The 20,962-nt window shown below is 31.8% G+C and overlaps 3 protein-coding genes across 12 annotated transcripts in view; 2 read left to right on the top strand and 1 right to left on the bottom strand.

The window, feature by feature from the left end:
• Positions 1–20,962, bottom strand: part of LOC145327655 (protein zer-1 homolog) — a 350,140-nt gene that overhangs the window by 58,609 nt on the left and 270,569 nt on the right. The window lies entirely within an intron of this gene.
• On the top strand, positions 1,671–9,648 carry LOC145327663 (mediator of RNA polymerase II transcription subunit 19-like). Of its 5 annotated transcripts, none has more exons than XM_080171208.1 (10): positions 1,671–1,752; positions 2,003–2,068; positions 2,495–2,559; positions 3,470–3,606; positions 3,946–4,032; positions 4,552–4,622; positions 4,971–5,047; positions 6,556–6,663; positions 6,770–6,911; positions 7,886–9,648. In XM_080171208.1, the coding sequence occupies exons 4-10, from the start codon at positions 3,495–3,497 to the stop codon at positions 7,955–7,957; spliced, it is 669 nt and encodes a 222-aa protein (XP_080027334.1). In that variant the 5' UTR covers positions 1,671–1,752; positions 2,003–2,068; positions 2,495–2,559; positions 3,470–3,494; the 3' UTR covers positions 7,958–9,648. The 5 variants fall into 5 exon arrangements, 4 of the variants coding, with proteins under 4 accessions (XP_080027334.1, XP_080027335.1, XP_080027332.1 ...); XR_013882205.1 differs by lacking the exons at positions 1,671–1,752; positions 2,003–2,068 and adding an exon at positions 2,824–2,924 and having other exon boundaries at positions 2,489–2,559; positions 7,886–8,302; positions 8,418–9,648; XM_080171209.1 differs by lacking the exons at positions 1,671–1,752; positions 2,003–2,068 and adding an exon at positions 2,824–2,924 and having other exon boundaries at positions 2,489–2,559; positions 3,488–3,606.
• The window catches only part of LOC145327661 (tyrosine-protein kinase Dnt-like), a 13,041-nt gene continuing 1,724 nt past the window's right edge, over positions 9,646–20,962 (top strand). The window contains exons 1-18 of the mRNA XM_080171203.1: positions 9,646–9,785; positions 10,371–10,439; positions 10,764–10,862; positions 12,765–12,851; positions 13,470–13,585; positions 13,891–13,974; positions 14,210–14,277; positions 14,676–14,749; positions 15,120–15,222; positions 15,868–15,955; positions 16,473–16,602; positions 17,082–17,205; positions 17,515–17,591; positions 17,824–17,923; positions 18,243–18,409; positions 19,449–19,516; positions 19,924–20,047; positions 20,740–20,829. Of these exons, the coding sequence (XP_080027329.1) occupies positions 9,693–9,785; positions 10,371–10,439; positions 10,764–10,862; positions 12,765–12,851; positions 13,470–13,585; positions 13,891–13,974; positions 14,210–14,277; positions 14,676–14,749; positions 15,120–15,222; positions 15,868–15,955; positions 16,473–16,602; positions 17,082–17,205; positions 17,515–17,591; positions 17,824–17,923; positions 18,243–18,409; positions 19,449–19,516; positions 19,924–20,047; positions 20,740–20,829 (1,761 nt within the window). The 5' untranslated portion in view covers positions 9,646–9,692. The remainder of the gene's footprint in view (positions 9,786–10,370; positions 10,440–10,763; positions 10,863–12,764; positions 12,852–13,469; positions 13,586–13,890; positions 13,975–14,209; positions 14,278–14,675; positions 14,750–15,119; positions 15,223–15,867; positions 15,956–16,472; positions 16,603–17,081; positions 17,206–17,514; positions 17,592–17,823; positions 17,924–18,242; positions 18,410–19,448; positions 19,517–19,923; positions 20,048–20,739; positions 20,830–20,962) is intronic.

Raw genomic sequence — 20,962 nt, 5'->3', positions numbered from 1 at the left:
ATCTTTTTTTATTATGGTTTTACAATATGTGACGCGGCATTCGTACAGAAATTTTGTCATACTTTTTCTCTACTTATTTATTCCTTTATATATCATACACTTCTATTCTAATTTTTTATACGTTGAGGGTTTTTTGTTTATCATAATTAGCATCTCATCATTATTGAGTATAAGCTTTATTCCCTCCATTTCCTTATACCCTAAAATCCCTGACATAGAGCTTTGCTTTGTGGGGAACTAAATTTTTAAAGTTTTTGTCTCAAAATTTTATTAGAAAGATTTGAAAGACGACATTTAAATCGGGAAATAATCTCAATGCCGCGTCTTATTTTCAATAGTTGTTTTGGTTATGCTTTAGAAGTGAGTGAAAAGAAATAATTTGACATTCTAGGATTTTTTTATATATCTTCTAATCAAATTGTCATCAAAAGTATTTTTTTATCAGCGTAGCTCCTCTCTAATTATAATGCTTTGGGTAAATTTGAATTTCTTGGTTGCTACTTAAGATAGACCGATGATTTGGGGTAGAGAGATGAAATAACATCCAGAGTTGAACCTACTTCAAACGCTAAAATTTCGGTCATGATTCTAAATACATGTGTTTTTCTTTAGAATGCAAAGATTCGGGATTAATCGATTAATAATTATTTTTATTTCAGAATATTTAACTTATCTAATCATATTAATTAAGATATTGTGATAGTAAAAAGTTATTTTGAAAGTGAAAATTACAGAATAAACAATCATCAATTCCGTGGACTGTTTAAAAATGCAGGCAAATACAATGTTAATTAGTGTTTAAAAGTAACATATATAACTTTCGTTGATGCTACAAATACCAAGTATACATATTTTATATCAAATCAGCCTAAAACCATCCCAAGAATGAAATTATCAATAAATGAAACAATCCAAAACCATTCCGGGGTCTTAGTGAAGCTTCCCTTAAGAAAAAATTAATCACTTCCATAGTTTTTGAGACCATGAGCTTCAGACAAAAAAACCTAGTACTTCATATTAAAGAATATAGTTTTCCTACAGTTAGGGCTTTTTACTTTTTCGATCCTGTGCATTTATTATTTTTATAACCACTAAACATTTTCTCATTTTATGTCTCTAAACATGTATGACATTGTTTTGATGTAATCAGGATGGATAGGTTTAAGAAGACCCTTCTTAAACTATTCAGCGTTGCCTACAGGAACATATTTGTCAGATATCATTCTGTTTTAAATGAAAACTTATGACTCAATAATACACAAATAAGTGCTTACACTATTTTTAAATCCGGTGTTTTTCTCCCAGAGCACTTAAAAAACTGCCCCGCCCTCATTTTTAATTTTTTTATTAAATTAGGGGCCAGGGGGAGTTATGTGCTTGAATAGGCTATTTGATTGAAACCCCCTATGTAAATTCATTCTAGCCAAACCAAACGCATAATCCTCTACTGACGGATTCTAGCCACGTTAAGATTTTTTTATGTTGCTCTCTCCCATTGTTCTAATAGCATATTACTGCTTACAAGCATCCATTATATTTCAGCCATCTTTATCTTATTGACTTTTCATTTAAATTAGTAATGGCTCTCCTTCAAAATGAGGGGGTTTTATTATATCATCATTCGCCTAATTATTTAAGATATTGTTAAATCTGACAAAATGGTTTTGTTTATCCAGATCACGTTGCAGTATCCCAATAATCATCAGCACATTGTGTATGCTTTTGGGCTATAAGTTTAGAGTTGATTTTCAGGTAAAATAATTTTCTCTCTTTTTCTAACAATCATTACTTTGCATTTTACTATCGCAATTTTGTGTTACTTGTATTAAAATCACGTATTTCGATTCTTTTATTTTATAATAACCCTATCAGTGTAAAAAAAATTGTGCTATTATTTAATGGAATAATATGATTATTGTATTTCCTTTACTTAACGTGCTAAAAGCTAAAAATTTAAATCTTGTTGCTGCGCTTCCGCTGGACATAATTATGTTTGTTTTAGTTGGAAGCTCAGCCCCCCGTAGACGAGGAGGACGACGAATACGAAACTGAAGACTCGGACCAGGAACATTATTATCATTAGCGCTTAGGTCGTGCTACTTGATTGATGGATTAGCCAAAAATATTATTGCTTGTTTTCTACCCATTAACTATTGTACAGTTGCACTGTAAATCGGTAGGTAGCTCATGTACTTTTATCATGAAAATATTCTGCATTAAAAATTAAGCCACATAATATTATGAAGTGTAAAAGGTCAGAAAATATACTAAATCTATTCCTAGTCTTAGATTTAAAACATAGGTAATTTTCTAACAATCCAGGGACCTATGTAACGCTTTCCCTTAATGGAGAACACAATTTGGTCAATTGATATCGAAATCCTAATCTACAGACAAACAAAAAATGTGGCTACTATAATAGGATATGAGATACGTGAGAAGGAAATTCTTTAACAACAATTGAATGTTAATAATGATGCAATTGAAACAGGAATCTGAAGACGGAACTTTCAATCAATCTGTTCCAGTCAACTAATTTAAAATCATTTTATTTATAAGGTAAGACTTAATAATTAAAAAATACCTAATTGTTTAAATTCCCGCTTTGATATCTTAATCTTAATGAGAAAGGTTATTTTTTAAAATTATCAAGTAGAGTTTTATTTTAAAGATTATTGTTAAAAGAAATAAAACAACAGAGTTCAAAATCAATATTATGATTAAAATGTCTTCATTGATTATTTTATCATCGTTTTACGGTTAGACAGATATAGGTATAACTGAAATATAGAAAAGTTTTACATAAAATATGTGTATTTTCAGATTAATCGGATGCTGCTTGAGTTTTGGATATCTCTAATAGTTTATTTAGCCATTTACTGTTATATATCTTCATTTCATTAATAGTTCTACAATTTTAGTAGGTAGGTAGGTTTCAAATCTAATAAGAAAAATTAAGGTTTATCAGTAATGTTTCATAAATCACAGAAAAATGAATTTAACATTTTCCTTAGATAGCTTAAATAAATTCTAGTAATTTTTATATCTATCAATTCATAGTTGATAACTTTTAATAGAAATATATAGGTAGATAGCTGATTATAATAACGTGACTGTTTGTTCACGTATGGACATACTCAAGTCATAGAGTAGCTACATTCTTGAATCTTTATTTTCTATGAAATGAGATGTTAATTGTTAAATATTACGTACCTTTGCCAAATAATTTCGGATCAAGGAAAGAAAACGAAGTACCCACAGAGTTTCGTCGTATTTTCACAGAAGCTTTTCTTCTATTTCTAGCCCCTGCAGGGGGCTCTAACCCTGAGGGGCAATCATTAACATTTACTTAACCTAACCTAACCAAAAATAACCTATCAAAAGTTACTGTAAAAATACGACGAAACCCGCTACTTCGAATTCTTTCCATGATCCATAATTTTTTTGACATTATATTTTATATTTTTAGTTTATCATTATTCTGTAGTGACATCATGTACGGTTCACATTACGACAACGGAGGAATGGAGTCTCTATCCCCCAAGGATTCACCTCAGCGGGGCTCCCGCTCTCCCAGTGTTAACTCTACGGACCAACCAACAGGAGGTAACCTAAACTTTAATCTTTAAAGATAAAAACAAGGATGAAAACGTCCTACTACAATATTAGTTATGTACGGAACTATGAATTGACATCAATAACAGACAGATGACCCATTATTTGCAAGGAAGAGTTTTGTGCTAACATCATGGAGCCCCTGCAATTTGAAGAATGTGTTCCCTCAAAAAATATCATACCTAAGTTATACATATAACATAATAATGAAAAGAAGTAATAAATACAATAAGTTAGCAAAAATCTACCTAATAAATTATTTTTTAAAGGAAACTTACTAAATAAGATAGTTATTTATCTAAGTACCCATTTCAAAATAAAAAATTTTAGGATTAAAGATGAAAATTGGAATTCATCCGAAGCCCCTGCCATTTTATCTCATGAAGTCAGAAAATATTATTCAAAGCGAAGTCACAGGTCAGTCAAATTTTGAAAGTCAATAACTATATCTAGGCAAACGGAAAATGAACCATTAGCACACTTTTTGAAAAGACCTATTTTGGTTGATTAGTTTAGGTTAACATTAAAAACTCTGTCGCACTGATTTTTATACCTCAATTGAATAAATACTCTGATTGTCAAAAAATACAATTTGAGAAAAAAGATTGTTTGCATAAATTACAAACATTTTATATTAGTATTTCATACAGCAATGAATAACAAACAATCAGGTAATATTAAGCTTGTTATCATGCTTATTAGGTCAAAAGATAACTAACACATTCTAAAGTTTCATTTGCCTACTTATCAAATAAGCTCAATTTTGAAAACTAAATGATAGAAATTCATTCAACCTTATTATATTCTGTATTATTCAGAACAAATGTATAATATGAAAAATACTAGGATCGCTAAATTCATTTAAATAAATTTCATATAGGTACCCCTTTAGTTTTTGTTGAGGTAACTAACTATCTAATGATTTATTTTGTTAAGGCGCTACAAACCTCATGGCCAGTAAAAATTTAGAACATTCATTTGCAAAATTGGCGTCCAAAAAAATGAAGGTAGGCCAATATTTGAATTTTAGAAGCATGGCTATTCTTCTGTCGGTTGTTCCTTCTTATGTATATTGTATACTCTGTATGGAAGCTTCAGAAATCGTCACCTAACTGAGTTTACTGTTTACTACTCTAATATTAAAAAATAATTTGAGATATTTATGAACAATGACAGTTTTAGCTGCTAATTTAAAAAAAAGAAAGATAGGTACTTGAACGTGACTTAAACAGATCTAGGAATAAACATGTCATGGGTTAAAGGAAGCTTCACTACTTAATAGCAAGCCTCTAAATACAATTTAGAAAAAATCTCAAAACAAATTATTAACAACCTGATTTTTGTGATATCTGCAGGACAGCCTATCCAGTTTTCTTCCACAGTTGCCAGGAATGATTGATACTCCTGGCTCTCAAGATAATAGTTCTCTTAGGTAATTGCTGTTATGTTAGACGTATGACAAGAAGAGTTTCTTTTTGTTAAAATATATATTTTGTGTAACCTAACTTTTATGAGCAATTACTAAACTCTCCTTATCTTTCGTCACATATAAAATAAACAATCTACTACAATAGAAGAGACATAGTCTCAAAATACAAAAAAAAAACTTTAATTTATTTGCGTTTGTGCCTCCAGCTCTGTATTCGAAAAGGAATGATGGAGAATGAATAATGGCCCAAAACCCACCTTATACTTTAATTTTGAATAAAATTGCTTAAAAACATCCCAGGACCTGTAAATGTAATTGTAAACCTTTCCTGAAATGTATAAAGGTCAAACAAAACAAAAATATTACTAATTTGTATACAGGGTGAGTCAGAAAAAACTGAGTTTTCCGATTTTCTGATACAACCAGTAGGAATATGGAAAAAACAATTATAGGTTCTTGTTCTCTATAAAAATATACATTAAACTTAGAAAAGGTGTTTTTGAATATCTCTGAAAACAACGGCGCTTTTTAGAGCATAAAGATTTCAAAAAGTGTGTGTGATGACTTTTTTGGCCATTATTTTGTACTTTTTAGGTAGATTTATTTATAATAAAAAATGTCTACCATTCTAAAAAGATAAACAAACATATTTTTTGATTATTAGAATTTTTATTCAACAAATTGTAAATATTTAACATCTTAAAAATACAATTTATTTTAATTAAATTATCATAAAGTATAATTATATATTAAAACGTTTTGTTGTAATCTATTGTTAAGATTTAATACCCCATGACTGGAAAACCAGCTCATGACCGGAAATATTTTATCTTGTTACCTAAATTCCTCCCCCCTCCCCCTGAATTTCCTCTATATTTAGTGCAAGACTGGATTTAATCTCCAAAATCTCCGCCCCCTTTTAACAAACTATACTTGTGTGTTATAATCCATTATAATAACTTCATTTAAATAGGGTGGGGTTTCTAAAAGGCATTTTAATTTTAAAAATTCAAACCTTGATAACTTTTTTATCTTAAGAGATTTTTTTGTCAAATAAAAAGGTTTTTTTTCGTTTTACTTTAAGCTACGTTATTATAGAAGATTCTTTTAAACCACATTCATCACAATCAAGAAATATGAAAAAATGACAAATTGCAGTATTCTAAAAACGCTTGTGTGAAGAACCAAAAAGCATTTCACCTTTAAAACTCATTAAAGTGCTTTTCTTAGACCTTTTTTTAATACAAAATAGATGAGTTATTTAAATTTTTCTTGATCAACATTTTTCACACAAGGCATTTTTGACACCATACACCTATCATAGAGGCTGCATTTTTAGATATAATGAAAAACACCTTTTACAAGTTTGATGTGCTTTAGTACAGAGAACAAGGGCATATAATTATTTTTGCTGTATTCCTTCTGGTTGTTTCTGAAAATCGAAAAACTCAGTTTTTTCTGACTCACCCTGTATAAAGATTGAAAAGAAGCTTAATATTGTTCTATTTCAGAGGAGTGATAGATAAGCCGCCAGTGGGTGGGAAAGAGATCACGACATTAAACCAGTTCCAGCTGACTGGATTCCGCCTCCATCCTGGTCCATTGCCAGAACAGTACAGGTAAACATAATTTTATTTTTTATTAAAAGCAACTTTAATTAAAGGACTCACATAATTAGAAGTTTAAGGCTTAATTAAAGTAAATGTGAGTATTGCTTTGTTTCAGGGCTGTTCTAAACCAAGTGCCAGGGAAGGACAAGAAGAAAAGTAAGAAAAGAAAGCAGCGGGGCTCCGACACCCCGGCCCATGAGACAACCGGCGGAGAGGAGGAGAGAGAGCGCAAGCGCAAACACAAGAAACATGATAAGGTCTGTTTTATTCTAGTTGAAAGCTACAATTATTATACTAAAGTAACAGGATGCCTGTTTGTCTGTGTAATTGTACCGAAGGATCTCGCTAACCGCTGAACCGATCGGGTTCTCCTTAACAGGGTAGATTCTCATAGATCCCTGGAAGGTTTATAACTATTTTGGGGGAGGGTACCACCACCCTCCCAAGAGAAATCATAAAAAATCAAAAAAAAATTACGTTTCTCGATTTAACAAATTATATAGAGTTCAACGAAACATAAACGTCAAACGCAACATAGACATATTTAAATATAAAAAAAAACATTTAAAGTACCACTAGATGCCTCTAGGGACGTAGCCGCTAGTAATGGATTTATTATTACTTGGATCTTACGCCAGATTTTAATGTTCTATTATAAAGTAAACTCTGTAGCGGGCTTTAATAACGGTGTAATTGTGTTTTTTATACATCAATTCATCATCAATTGTCTTATCCCTGAGATACTTGGTAATAAATAATCGGATCAGATCAAGCAGAGTGTGCCAAATAAAACAAGTAAAGCAGAGTGTGCCAATATTTTAACAAGTTAAGCAGAGTATGCCAATATTTTGACAAGTAAAGCAGAGTGTGCAAATATTTTGACAAGTAAAGCAGAGTATGTCTATATATTCCCCCAAGTAAAGCAGAGTATGCCAATATTCCCTCAAGTAAAGCAGAGTATGTAAATATTCCCCTAAGAAAATCAGAGTTTGTCAATATTCCCCCAAGTAAAGCAGAGTATGCCAATATTCCCCCAAGTAAAGAAGAATATGCCAATATACCCCCAGGTAAAGAAGAATATGCTAATATATCCCCAAGTATAGCAGAGTATGCCAATATTCCGTTACGTAAGACACATTATGCCAATATACCCCCAAGTAAAGCAGAGTGTGTAAAAAACAGGGTATTGTTGACACACTCTGTTTTACTTAATCCAAATAATCTTTCTTAGGAGAGCGAAGAGAGACGCAAGAAGAAAAAAGAGAAGAAAAAGAAGAAATACAAAGATGAGAAAGATATGTGACATATCGAAACTGTGGAGATCAGCCCTCCCTACCCAAATTAAGCTGAATCTTCACAATTTTATAGGATCCGCCCTCCCTATTCTTTAAAAATTATTGTTCAAACAATCAGCTCACTCTATCCTATCAATTTCCACCTAAAATTTCTTTTCAAAATCCTAAATTATTCACATTTTGAAAAAATATTCTAAAATAAAAATAAAAAATCTTCGAATCATTATATAAAATATTTATTAATTTACTTATGCTAAACCATACCCTTGCTTTTATATTATTTTTTAATAGAGAATATCTAATCAATGCACAATAGAACAATTTATTTATGCTTCAATATATTATTTATAATTGTCATTTTGACATATTTCAGGCTTTACACAAGGGGGGGGGGGGGGTTCTGACACTTTTGCATAAACAGGGAGCATAGGCTTTGTGAGAGGATAAAAAAAAATTGTTATGCAAAAGTGTTAGAACTTCCCCCTCCCCTCCCTCTTATTTGAAATCATAGCTAATATTAGGTTTTAGTGCCAAAAAACAAATCTCTACATATTTAGGATATTGCTAATCAAAACTTTTAAGGAAATTATTAAGTTTTGCCTTTTGATTGACACTAGGTCATATTGATCTTATTTTTATAGAATTATGAAGTTTTCACAAGATAATTATTTTTTTTCAAAAGTTATGCTGTCTTTTTAAAGAGAAAAAAAAACAGTAAATGACTAACAAAAAAAAACTTAAAACTTATTGTGATTAAAGTATCTTAATGTATTTATTGATTGAAGCGCTCATGAACAGGACAAAATGGGCAAATTAATATATTATATTATTATATATACCCTTTTCCCCCCTATACCCTTAAAAATAGTGAAGATATTATTATGCAGTCAGCTTTTTCATTATTAATATTAGAAAAATGTGATTTTTTTTCTGAAGCAAATATTTTAAACTCACAAGATTAAACAACAAATTAGTAAATGTTGTTAATTGTTAAAAAAATGTTAAGATATATTTTAGATATGAGCTGTTAAATTAAGACTTAAATGGTGGTAATTATTATTACACTTTGTTGTCAAAATAAACCATTTTAAACAATAACAAAGATTATGTAATATGTATGTAAGTCTTTAAAAGCTTCTACATTGATAATGAAATATTAAATAAAGGACATAAAAAAAACGTCACAAAAATAGATTAACTTACATAGATCTGGTGAATTAAAGCTTTGATATTAACATCATATTATCTACAGGGATAGAGACTTGTATTATAAAAAATAATAGAATGGATAATTATAAAGTAATTTGATTGGGAGATTTTGGGGTATTTTTTTCAACAAAAATTCTTAATGGAATTGTTTTTTTTCCAGCATGGCTTCGAAACCGATTGATATCTGGTGGATAAGAACCGGTTCTCAGCCATACTAAAAATTATGTAAAGCATCCGGTTATATCCAGTTTTTCGTAATATAAAAATGTTCAATCATAAAATTAAAACCAGATTTTTAGCCGTGCCTTCGGCATCTCGGAGCTTAAGCACTGATTTTAATCTTATAAATTGTACCTTTTTACGTCTGCGGAAAGCTGTTTATAATACGATGCGATAAATAACTATTCTGCCGTAATAAGTTGTTTTTTAAGATACCTGTCTCTGTTTAATAATGTTGACATTTTGTCATTTTAATTGTTTTTGTCTCAGATTGTAATAATGAGGTGAATTTACAGCTGCTATTCTAATAATGAGATGAATTACCAGCTGTTACTTTGTGTGGCTGTGTTCAGCTTGATGGTGATAGTTCAACCAGTCGCTGCCAACCTCAACCTCTATCTTGACCAGGTACCACTTTTGTCAGGGATCTAAAGGCATAAGACATCCCCAATGATGATACACAAAATTACCCCCTTTGTAGATTACAATAAAGGGTTGAAACGTTTGAACACTCAACTTAATGAAACAATTAAATAAAATTCAATAAAAGTCCCCAAAGTTGTTAAGCCAACAAATAAGAAAACGTTATTTTAAAATTTTGGGGACTATTGTAATAAACAGCTCAATGTCCCCTCCCTCCCTGACTTTTGTCTTTCATAGAGATGCTGCTCGACAGATGGGTGTATGAAGTTTTTTTAAATTAAAAAAATACAGTCACTTTCTTTTTGTTTGGCAGGCAATACGGTTATATGAATAGGAATTGGATGAAATTATGTAAAGCATCGTATTAATAACACTTTTCTACGTATATTCATTTTTCTAATGTATAATCATAAAATTAATGCCATATTTGTTAGCCACGGCAATCGGTCCCTCAAAGCTAACAAAACTGGTTTTAATATTATAATTTTTCATTGTAATATCCGCGGAAAGCTGTCCATAATACTAAGCGATAAATAACTATGCTCACATTTAATTAAATATTTTATCTAGGAGGAAGTAAAACGTTTGCTTGGATTAGAGAACAGACTTTATTATGTTCAAGAAGGTTCTATTAAAAAGGTATACCTAATAACTTATTACATAATGAATTTAATAGAAATAGATTTATAATTAAATTATAAGTTGAATTTATGCATTTCCTCTAGTGGAATAGGACACGTCATGATTGTCCTTGTTAATGATTATAATCCGATGATACCAACAACTAAATTATTTAATTAACTGAAAATCACGAAACCTATATGTGATTTTCAGCTGTTCTGGGGGGGGGGGGGCAACACACAGTAGAAATGGCGACCTTTTTATCTGCCCCCCAAATATTATTTTAGATTTATTATTCCTTGTTCCTGGATTTTATTGTTAATTGGACAATGACATATTTAGAATGCAATTGGGTACCTGATTCCTGTTCCAAGTTGGATAGATGTCCTTCACTTTACCTGGTCTATATCCGCCCCACCTCACATACCAACCAACTATAAGGTAGGCGCGCTATATTTCTGTATTAACTTAGCTACTCCAGGGAGGGAGGGGCCATTGGGTTGTTTATTACACTAGTCCCCAAGTTTTAAATTAACGTTTTCATTTTGGTTGGGTTAACAACTTTGGAGACCTTAGTGATTTTTGATCGGTTGCTTCTTTAAGTTGAGCGTTCGAACGTTTTAACAACTAATTTTAATTCACATAAGAGGCAAATTCTCATCATTGGGGATGTACATCAGTTCATTGATCATTGTCTTATCCCTTTAGATCCCTGAGGCTTGCTACATTTTCAATATTAACTTACTACTCCGTATATTTTGCTGTCTCTTTACCTGTACGGTTGACTGTCAAAACGACTGTGAATAAATAACTGTTTTATGCATTTGAATAATTTTGATTTTTATAATTTTATATGTTTTTTTTGTCAATTTAGTTTTTGATTTCGTAATTGACATATTCAACTTAATTTCGACCAAACGCATAGAATAATAAAACGCAAAATAAGGAACAGTCTGACCTAATAAGCGCACTTGACTGGAAGCTTGCAACCAACTTTATGGAATGACGCTCTTGGTAATGTTAGACCTACAGGCTTAACGTTTACGTATTTGTATTACTAACCATGAATATACCAACTTAATTCTCAAAAAAAATGTTATGCTATTGCAATGGTGCCCATTAGACCGACTAAAAATGCAATTTTTTTTGGCGCGCAATTCTAACCCATTTCTTTTATGATATAATAACTATTGATACCAAAAAAAGTGTTCTGGTAGCTTTTTTTTCAGCAATATGTCAATTTCTATTTTCATGAAAAAGGGGAAGGGTCCCCCCTGGGGGAGAAAGGGAGAGGTCATTTTCTAGTAAATCCCGTAAAGGTGTGTGTTATAAGGCCTAAAAATAGTAGCAGAACGATAAGGTGCTCTAGATATATGTATTCCCTATTGAATAGAACAATAGGGAAATTTTTTTTTTTTTTTTATAACCGTACCTGGATTATCTAAAAAAAATACGAAATTTCTATCAAACGCTTTGTTTGGCTCAAACTGACAAAAATTTTAAAAAATATAATTATAATAATAATGTTTTCTATAGGTACAAGGTAAAGGTTAAGAACAATCTATACCATTAAACAAAGGAAGAAGTCATTCTTTACAGGTTGATTTATTATAATTATATTTTTTTTTATTTGTGTCAGTTTGAGCCAAACAAAGCGTTTGATAGAAATTTCAGATATTCCAGGTACGGTTATCAAAAAAAAAAAAAAAAAGTTTCTTCCCTATTGTTCTATTCAATAGGAAATACAAATATATAGAGCACCTTATCGTTCTACTACTATTTTTAGGCCTTATAACACACACCTTTACGGGATTTACTAGAAAATGACCTCTCCCTTTTATTTTCTTTCAAACCATGGCTTTATATACTTTCTTGAATGCGTCTTGAAGAGTGCATTACGGATCAAAAAACGATTTTTAAAAATATTGACCCTGGCAAAAGTTATCCTCAAAAGACTGACAATTTTGGCCATTTTAGCAAAATCAGCTGATTTTGACAGTTATTTAAGGATAACTTTTGCCAGGGTCACTATTTAAAAAAAAAACCCTGTTTTTTGATCCGTAATGCACTCTTCAAGACGCATTCAGGAAGGTGTATAAAGCCATGCTTTGATAGAAAAAAAAATTCTCCCCCAGGGGGGACCCTTCCCCTTTTTCATGAAAATCGAAATTGACATATTGCTGAAAAAAAAGCTACCAGAAGACTTTTTTTGGTATCAATGGTCATTATATCATAAAAGGAATGGGTACCCATTAAGTAGGTACCTATTACAAAGATAGGTATTTAACCAATGTCATTGATACTATTTTCAATATTTTTCTTAATTGTTTTATTTATTTGTAGTTGAGTTTATCGAGTTCAGATACAGATATAATACCAATACCAAGAGTAAATATATCCACAGCAGGCGTAGTTCCTTCCAGTACACAAGTAAGTTAACTTTGTATTTATATGACCTTTATGATGCCTGATATTTTATTATAGTTTTTCCTTAAAGAGAAATGGCCACTTTTAATTGTTTTCTTTTTGGGCAGGTAACTGGTTTATAGAACTTTTCGTTTTAAATAAATCAACTTGTATCCAACGTTTTTATTTCATTTGTTGGGGTACTTTTATTTATTATGATTGATTATTTTTCAACTTACTTATCAAGCAATAATGCAATTAAAATCTTTAGACGGGAAATTTTGTTTACAATCATTGGGAAGGTATAGTATATCAATTTACTGCCCATTGTCTCATACTTTAAAATCCATGTATATTTCAAGTCAAAATCATATAATGTAAAAAAAAATGATAGAATATTTATTCCATTATGGCTTCGAACCCGATTAATATCCGGTGGATAAGAACCGGTTCTCAGCTATGCTAAAAAATCATGTATCTCAACGTATCAAATACAGTTTTCCAAGAATAAAAAAATGTACAATCATAATATTAAAACCAGTTAAGTAGACAAAACTGGTTTTAATCTTAAAATTGTACCTACATTTTTTATTTCTGCGGAAAGCTGTTTATAATTCGATGCGATAAATAAATATTTCGTAGGTATGGGGCGTAAGTGTGCCGTGCAGTGGTCGAAAATCTGGAATAGTTGTGATTACTATTGATATTATTCTTTCTCAACTTGATGTTAATAAACTTACAAATACTACGCTTTTGAGGTAAGACTTTTAAATTCCCTTTGTTTAAAAGGGACTGAAGATTGTATACTTTAAAAAGTTTGTCTTTAACTAAATTTTTTGTTAATTAATGATAGGTTAAAGATAGACCATTGATTTTTCAATTGCAGTACCTCCATTTAATATAAACGTTGGAAGGGGAAGTGGATGTGCCCCCCCCCCCCTCCCCTTTAGAAGGGTCATATTTGCAGAAAACAAAATTGGTTTTAATCTGATGATTTATCATTTAAATAACCGTGGAAAGCTGTCTATAATACGATGCGATAAATAGCTATAATTTATTTTAGTTTTAAACGAACCAAAGATTGTCAGTTGTTTTTTGTCGAGACTTTGGACAAGGAAACCAATTCTGATTCTTCTGAAAATTCAAGGTAGAATAATTTAATTTGTTTGTTGTGGCTCTAGCCTCTACAAGCCTTTGACCAAAATAGGAGTTGGGAAAAATTTAAAACTGCCCCTGTATTTGTAGGTTTTTGTAGATTGTAACAGTTTTATTAGATCTATTTCTTTTGATTTGTCCTAGCTTTTCAAATTGATTTTAATCCTTAAAAAGCAATTCGTTGAAAAAAATTTAAAATAATGAAAACTTATTTTTTATTGATTTAGGTCCTATGTTCTGTTCTTTACATCTATTGGAGGATGTATTGTGTTCCTAATCATTGTATTCACTGCAGGTTCAGTATATGAATATTGTGTGGTGAAGCTACTCTATAGTCTGTGGTATACATAATTTGTCTGTAAGGACGTTCACAACAGACTTTACTTATACTAAAATCTAAATTTTTGTGAAATAGATTAGCATCTTCAACTTTTTGGAGAGTTTTAATCCCTTAGACAAAAAAATTAAAAAGAATTATAGAATATATAAATGTTGTTAAAGATTACAGAAAATAGTTAATTTTCTGAATCCACCTAAAAAAAGACATTCAATAATCCTTATGTTATTGCTCCATCTAAGGTTATTGATTTATTTTTATAATAAAAATAATGCAAAATTTAAATCACCTCTTTTTAAACATTGCCTACCTACTCATCTTTCTAACTTTTATCTTAATTTATATTGTTTATATAGTTATGGTGACGTGGTTGAGGCGAAGAAAAACTAGAAAATATAGTTCTGTTAGCACTTTTCCACATGACCAACAGGTGGGTGCAAAAATGAATAAGCAAATCTTTATATAAAATTAACAGAATGTTTGTCTGTTCGTGTGTTCGTACTAAAGGATCTCGCTAAACATATGGTTCTCTTTTACAGTAAAGTTTCTTATATTTCGTGTGAAGGTTTTTAACTATAACAGGGGAAGGGTATCTTCACTATCCCAAAATGACCCTCCCCGTCCCCCCCCCCCAAAAAAAAAAAAAAATAATATTTCATTTTTCTTTTTAAAACTAAAATTGAAAATGAGGGGGTCGACTTTTTACCCTCTAACCTTAGTTGCCCCTAGGGCCCTAGAGGCTTTTAGGGGGCGTAGCCGCTACTAGTTGTAATAAGATAAACACTAAAAAAAATTTCTAGAAATCTGTTTCTCAATCCTTCCTTGATGCCAGCCATGCCACTACTGCCACTGCCAACTATCCAACACTAGGAGGAGATGCCGCTAAATTTCAACATCTGCCAGGTAAGTCATAAATAATAGTCATTTCCCTCAAAGTTACTTGTCGAGCCCAGAACCACCTTCCCGGTATTTTAAAGGGGTTAAGGGTAGTTCTTTGTTTGTAAGTTTATTACTACTCTAGGTTATGTTATATATTGGGTATTTTAAAAAGAAGGAGGAAGGGTTTCTGTGCTTTATAGGCACTATGAAGGAAAGCACCTAGAAAGTTTTTTATTTAAAAATGATTAAAAGAACAGGACAGTTAAAATAGGCTTAACAATGTGTAATAACATAGTTGGTTACTTTAACTATAAAGAGTTAATATATGTAATTTTTATCGAAAAGCTTCAGTCCTAGCTATCACACAGACACACTGCTATAAGGAGAATACAAAGTAGAAAATGGTTACCATGAACAAAAAGGACGTCAATGCAAATGGATTGTTGTCTACCATCCCTCGACCTCCCATTTTACTAGAACTATAGTTTGGACACTCTTGAGGCCTGTAGTCCTATAAATGCAAAAACTGGCCCATACCATGTTATGTGATAATATAGCACATTTTCAACTTCTTTCAACTATTAAAAAAATATGCTTTCTCGTCATTTCTTTTTCCATTTCAAAAAGTCATCGGTTTTCATGAAAATTAATCTTGTTTTTTTTTCTCAGAATCCCGGAGCCTAATGCAGGCAGAGGGTGCCGCTAGGTATACTCTGGAGGATGGTCTACCGATACAGACGGGCGGTACTTTACCAAGGTATGGATTTATCATCAGGGATTTCAATGGATAAGACAATAAATTGATGTACATCACCAATGATGATGCATAAAATTCCCTCTTTTATAGATTACAATTCTTGGTTGAAACGTTTTAACACTCAACTTAATGAATCATCTAATCAAAGTTTATTGAAAGTCTCCAAAGTTGTTAATACAATAAAAAAGAAAACGTTATTAAAAACTTTGGGGACAAGTGTAATAAACAGGCAATTGTTCCCTTCTTTCCTGATTTCTCATAGTCATCGTGAAGATCAAAGATTTATTTGAATTATAATTCGATAATACAAGTAATGGCTAGGCGGGCATCTATTACCCCCATTCTCTCCTTTAAATTTTTTGAGTTCAAGAAACAAATTCTTTCAGGTTGATTTGAAGAAAAAACCGAAACATTTTTCCGTATCGCTTCCATACCGATTAATATCCTGTGCTAAATGTCGATTTTTTCTATTAGAGAAAAATCCTTTTAATATTACTTATATTATTTTCTTTTATAGGTTTATGCCGCCGCCCCCAGGCCAAGGCATGCTGCAGGTTGACTCCCAGGGACAGATCATTCTCTCCAATGATCATTTCCAGCAACAACAAACAACGGAAACTTCACCTGTTTTGCCTCCGCCAAATGAGGTAGCTTTTTAACAGTATTCTTAAACATAACATAAAATAACATTTATTCTACAATAAGAATAAAGGTAGTAAGACGCATTTGTGTTATTTTAAAGGATAACACAATGGTCGATAAATTGATGTACATCCTCAATGATAAGAAAATTAACAAAATTACCCCTTTTAGATTTAAATTATTGGTTGAAACGTATGAACACTCAATTTAATTAAATAACCAATCAAACTTCGCTAAATTACCCAAAGTTGTTAAGCCAAGGAATAAGAAAACGTTATTATTATAAAACTTTGGGGACTAGTGTAATAAACAGCCAATTGTGCTCTTTACTGAACTTCAATTATGTAAATTTTATGTTTGTATGTGTACAAAATTCTGAATAACTACAACCCACCCCCCCCCCCCCCGCCATGTACATCATCGATCAGACTCACTTACCCTGTGAGCTAAATTATAAGCGTATACTTATATCTGGTTATTTTAGGGCGCCTTGCAGTATCTACAAGCTCCACACAGACGTGCTGAAGATGTGTTGATCAGTGATGCTGAATCTAAATACACACCCACGCATCAAAGAACTAAACAGTACAAACCACAGATACCAATAGGTGGGACTAAACTTTAAGATTGATGATAAACAAGGATGATAACTAAAATTAGTACCTAGCGAAGCACAGTATAGTTATTTATCGCAGCGTATCTTAGACAGCTTTCCGTGGATAGTGAAATGAAAAATTTAAGGATAAATTACAGTTTTGTTTAGCAAGCGGCTCTAATCCAGCGGATATATTAATCGTATTCGAAGCCATTCTGAAAATATTTGACTTTATGAGCCATGACCTTGATTGACAAACTTCTATCATTAATTTATAACTGTCCTTTTTTGTTTTCTCTAAATCAATTTTTCCTATTCGTAGGAGAAATAGCTGTGGACAGATTGTCGTTGACTCTTGGTGAGCTTCTGCTCGAGGGGACATTTGGTAGAATTTATCAGGTATTTACTTTTTAATATATTTTTTCAATAGGTAGTATGATATTAAAATATTTAAGAAACAAAAGTAATAACTTAAGTTACTGGTTCATGTTATTAAAAATTTAAAAGAAGAAAATATCAGGAATTAGGTATAGCCAACAAGGGAAATAAATCTTAAATAATATTTAAATAAAGTTTCAAATATTAAGTGCTCGACTAGGCATTTCAATGTAAATATCCAATATATTATTAGGGAAGGTTAGAAACTGTGTATAACACAGAAATTAGTACGAGAGATGTTATGGTGAAAACAGTTGTCATGGGATCCAGCAATCAACAAACTTCGAATCTTGGTAAGTTAAAAATTCTATTAAAAAAGTGTCTTTTGTATATTCTCAATGTTAAACTGTCTAATAGATTATTTATTATCCGATCATTAAAATCCCATTATTATCAACACTAGATGCTCTTTTATAGGGAATAATCTTCTTAAATCAGCATTTTATTTTAAACAGCAGCCAAGAAAATCGAATTTACCTCCAAGCATTACGGACAAAGTGAATAGAGCAGCTTTGCTTTAAAAAAGTTATTTCTTAAAAGTATCCAAGAAGCAATCCATTTAACTATTTTGCAATTGCAAAAAAATACATGACATAGCCTTTCCTCTTTTAGTGTCAGAGAGTGAGCGATTGTATGGGTTAACTCACAAGCATATCCTGCCGCTAGTGGCTACAACAGCTGACGGCTCCTCTCCTATGATGATATACGCCTACACAAATCCGGGAAATTTAAAGAAATGGCTGATTTCCTCGGGACACCAAGCTCTTTCAACCCATCAGGTATGAAACAGGGATGTGGCAATGGCATTACAATAACAAGTTCGCAAACGAACGTTGATGCAATCAAAGTTGTTTAAATCTGTTTATTTTTATTTTTTGTGCTGAAAACATAAATTTTTAAAGGAGGGACGAGGGATTATCTTATTGGACACGGAAAAAAGTCTCGTCAATATTTATAATCAACCTAAAGATAACAAGGATGACAACATCCATAAAAGCGAAGCTCTGAAACGATGTGACAGACGAACATTTACTCTTGTGAAGTGTCAGAACTGAATATATGTCAAAAAATGTCCTCGTTATCCTCTTTAATTTTTTTTCAAATTTGAATCAGTACTCCAAAAATCAAATCAATCGGACGATTATATCCCATAAAAAATTGTTGTTAGAAAAGTTTAAAAAATCAACATGTTTAAAATGGACGTACGGACATTCTGGTAACGATTATAGAGTTGCTACGCTTTCTAAATCGTACCCAACTACTACAGGAATCATCATGCAAAGTTTGAAATCGATAGGACAATTCTAACATACCTAAATTAACGAAAAAAGCTATCCGTTAGGAACGGACAGATCGACACTAATTATAGAATAGCTTCGCTTTTAAATGTATAGCTTCCTACAACAGGTAAAAGGAAGCTTAAATGGAATAAATATCAGTATCTTTTTATATCGTTAAAATATAAGGTAGCTTTCTACAATGTTTTTATATACACTAAAGTTTTTAGTAGATTCCTTATTCTATTCTAATTTTGGAAAGAGGTGATGGTTTTTATAAAACTAATCGGGTATACTTCCTTTCGTGGCAACGCACCTTAAGGGGCGATTCTTCGTATTTTTCAAAGTAGCTTTTCTCCTTTTTCTAGCCCCTGCGGGGCCAATTGCCTATCCCCGTGGGGCAATTACCTATCCCAATATAACCTAACCTAACCTAAAATAACCTATAAAAAGCCATTTTAAAAATACGACCAATCGCCCCTTAAGGGGCGTTGCCACGAAAGGGACTATTCCCAACTAATCCTGTTTTTTTTTCATTTAGTGTGTTCTGTTGGGCTTACAGTTACTAACTGCCTTGAAGCATTTACACAAAAGACATATCATTCACATGTAAGTTATTTTTTCCAGCATGGTTTCGAACTCGATTAATATCCGCGGAACGCTGTCTATTAAACGATGCGAAAAATAACTATTATAGACTAAAACCATAGCATATGAAGACATTTATAAAACTTCCCTGAAAAGTACAACCCCTTTCGGGTAAGTAATTTCAGAGATGATTAGCTCAAGTAATATAACAACGTTATCTTGCTCGTTAGCTTAAAAAAGTTTCAGTACTTCTTTTGAATTTAGATTGGTTGGTTCCTAACTATTATTGTCCTTTTTAACAAATAATTTTAATTTACAGAGTGGGCAATTTTGTTTTTCATTTATGGGGATATATACCTACCTACCTATCAAACTATCATATTTTTCAACAACAAAAAATAATCCTATGAAGCTTAATATATTTTCAGGGATGTTGCAACCAGAAATTGTTTTCTGTCAGGAAATCTAAGTATCCGACTAGGAGATGCTTCCCTGACACGAGATTTGTTCCCCAATGATTACTACTGTCTGGGTGATAATGAAAACAGACCTGTAAGTATATATAACAGTGATAAAAACGTCCATAAAAGCGAAGCTCAGCAAAATAGACATAATCCCTTTCGTGGCAACGCCCCTTAAGGGGCGATTCGTCGTAATTTTTAAAATGGCTTTTTATAGGTTATATTGGGTTAGGTGATTGTCTCACAGGGTTAGGCAATTGGCCCCGCAGGGTTAGAGCCCCCCGCAGGTGCAAGAAATTGGAGAAAAGCTACTGTTAAAAATACGAAGAATCGCTCTCTAAGGTGCGTTGCCACGAAAGGGACTATACCCGTTGAAATAGTCTCAATTTTGATGGTTTTACCTTGTGGTAAAACCTAAATATAGAAATGCAAACTTCAAAGTTTAAAGTTTATCCTTAATTTTCCTAGAAATGAAGGACAGTTAATAATGATTGTAATAACAGTCAGGGTGGAAGGGACATTGGGCTGTTAATTACACTAGTCCCAAAAGTTTTGTTTTCTTATTTGTTAGCTTAACAACTATGGGGGACTTTTATTGAATTTGATTGGTTGGTTAATAAAGTTGAGTGTCCAAGCGTTTCAACCACTAATTGTAATCTACAAAGGGGAAATTTTGAGCTTCAGTATTGGGGATTTACATCAATTTATAGGCCATTGTCTTATACCTTTAGATCCTTGATTAACAGTAGTAATAATAATAATATGGCTAATATTATTATTAAGGTGAAATGGATGGCAGTGGAGTGTATATCAGGACAACAGCCTCTGAATGCTTCCAGTGATGTTTGGTCCTGGGGTGTTACTCTGTGGGAGGTAAATGTTTTCAGATTTTTAAAATTTGTCTGTCTAAAACTTCTTGGGTGGGGGGAAATTAAATGTCTTTAGTGTAGAGTTGTTTTATAGCAAAAAAACGCGATATTTCCTTAGTTGAATTTCCTCAACCCCC

This window comes from Acartia tonsa, chromosome 9 (genome assembly GCF_053477335.1).
Source record: "Acartia tonsa isolate MP-2025a chromosome 9, ASM5347733v1, whole genome shotgun sequence".
Lineage (NCBI taxonomy): Eukaryota > Metazoa > Arthropoda > Copepoda > Calanoida > Acartiidae > Acartia > Acartia tonsa.
The sequence above is the reverse complement of the archived record's forward strand: the minus strand, read 5'-3'. Positions and strand labels throughout refer to the sequence as shown.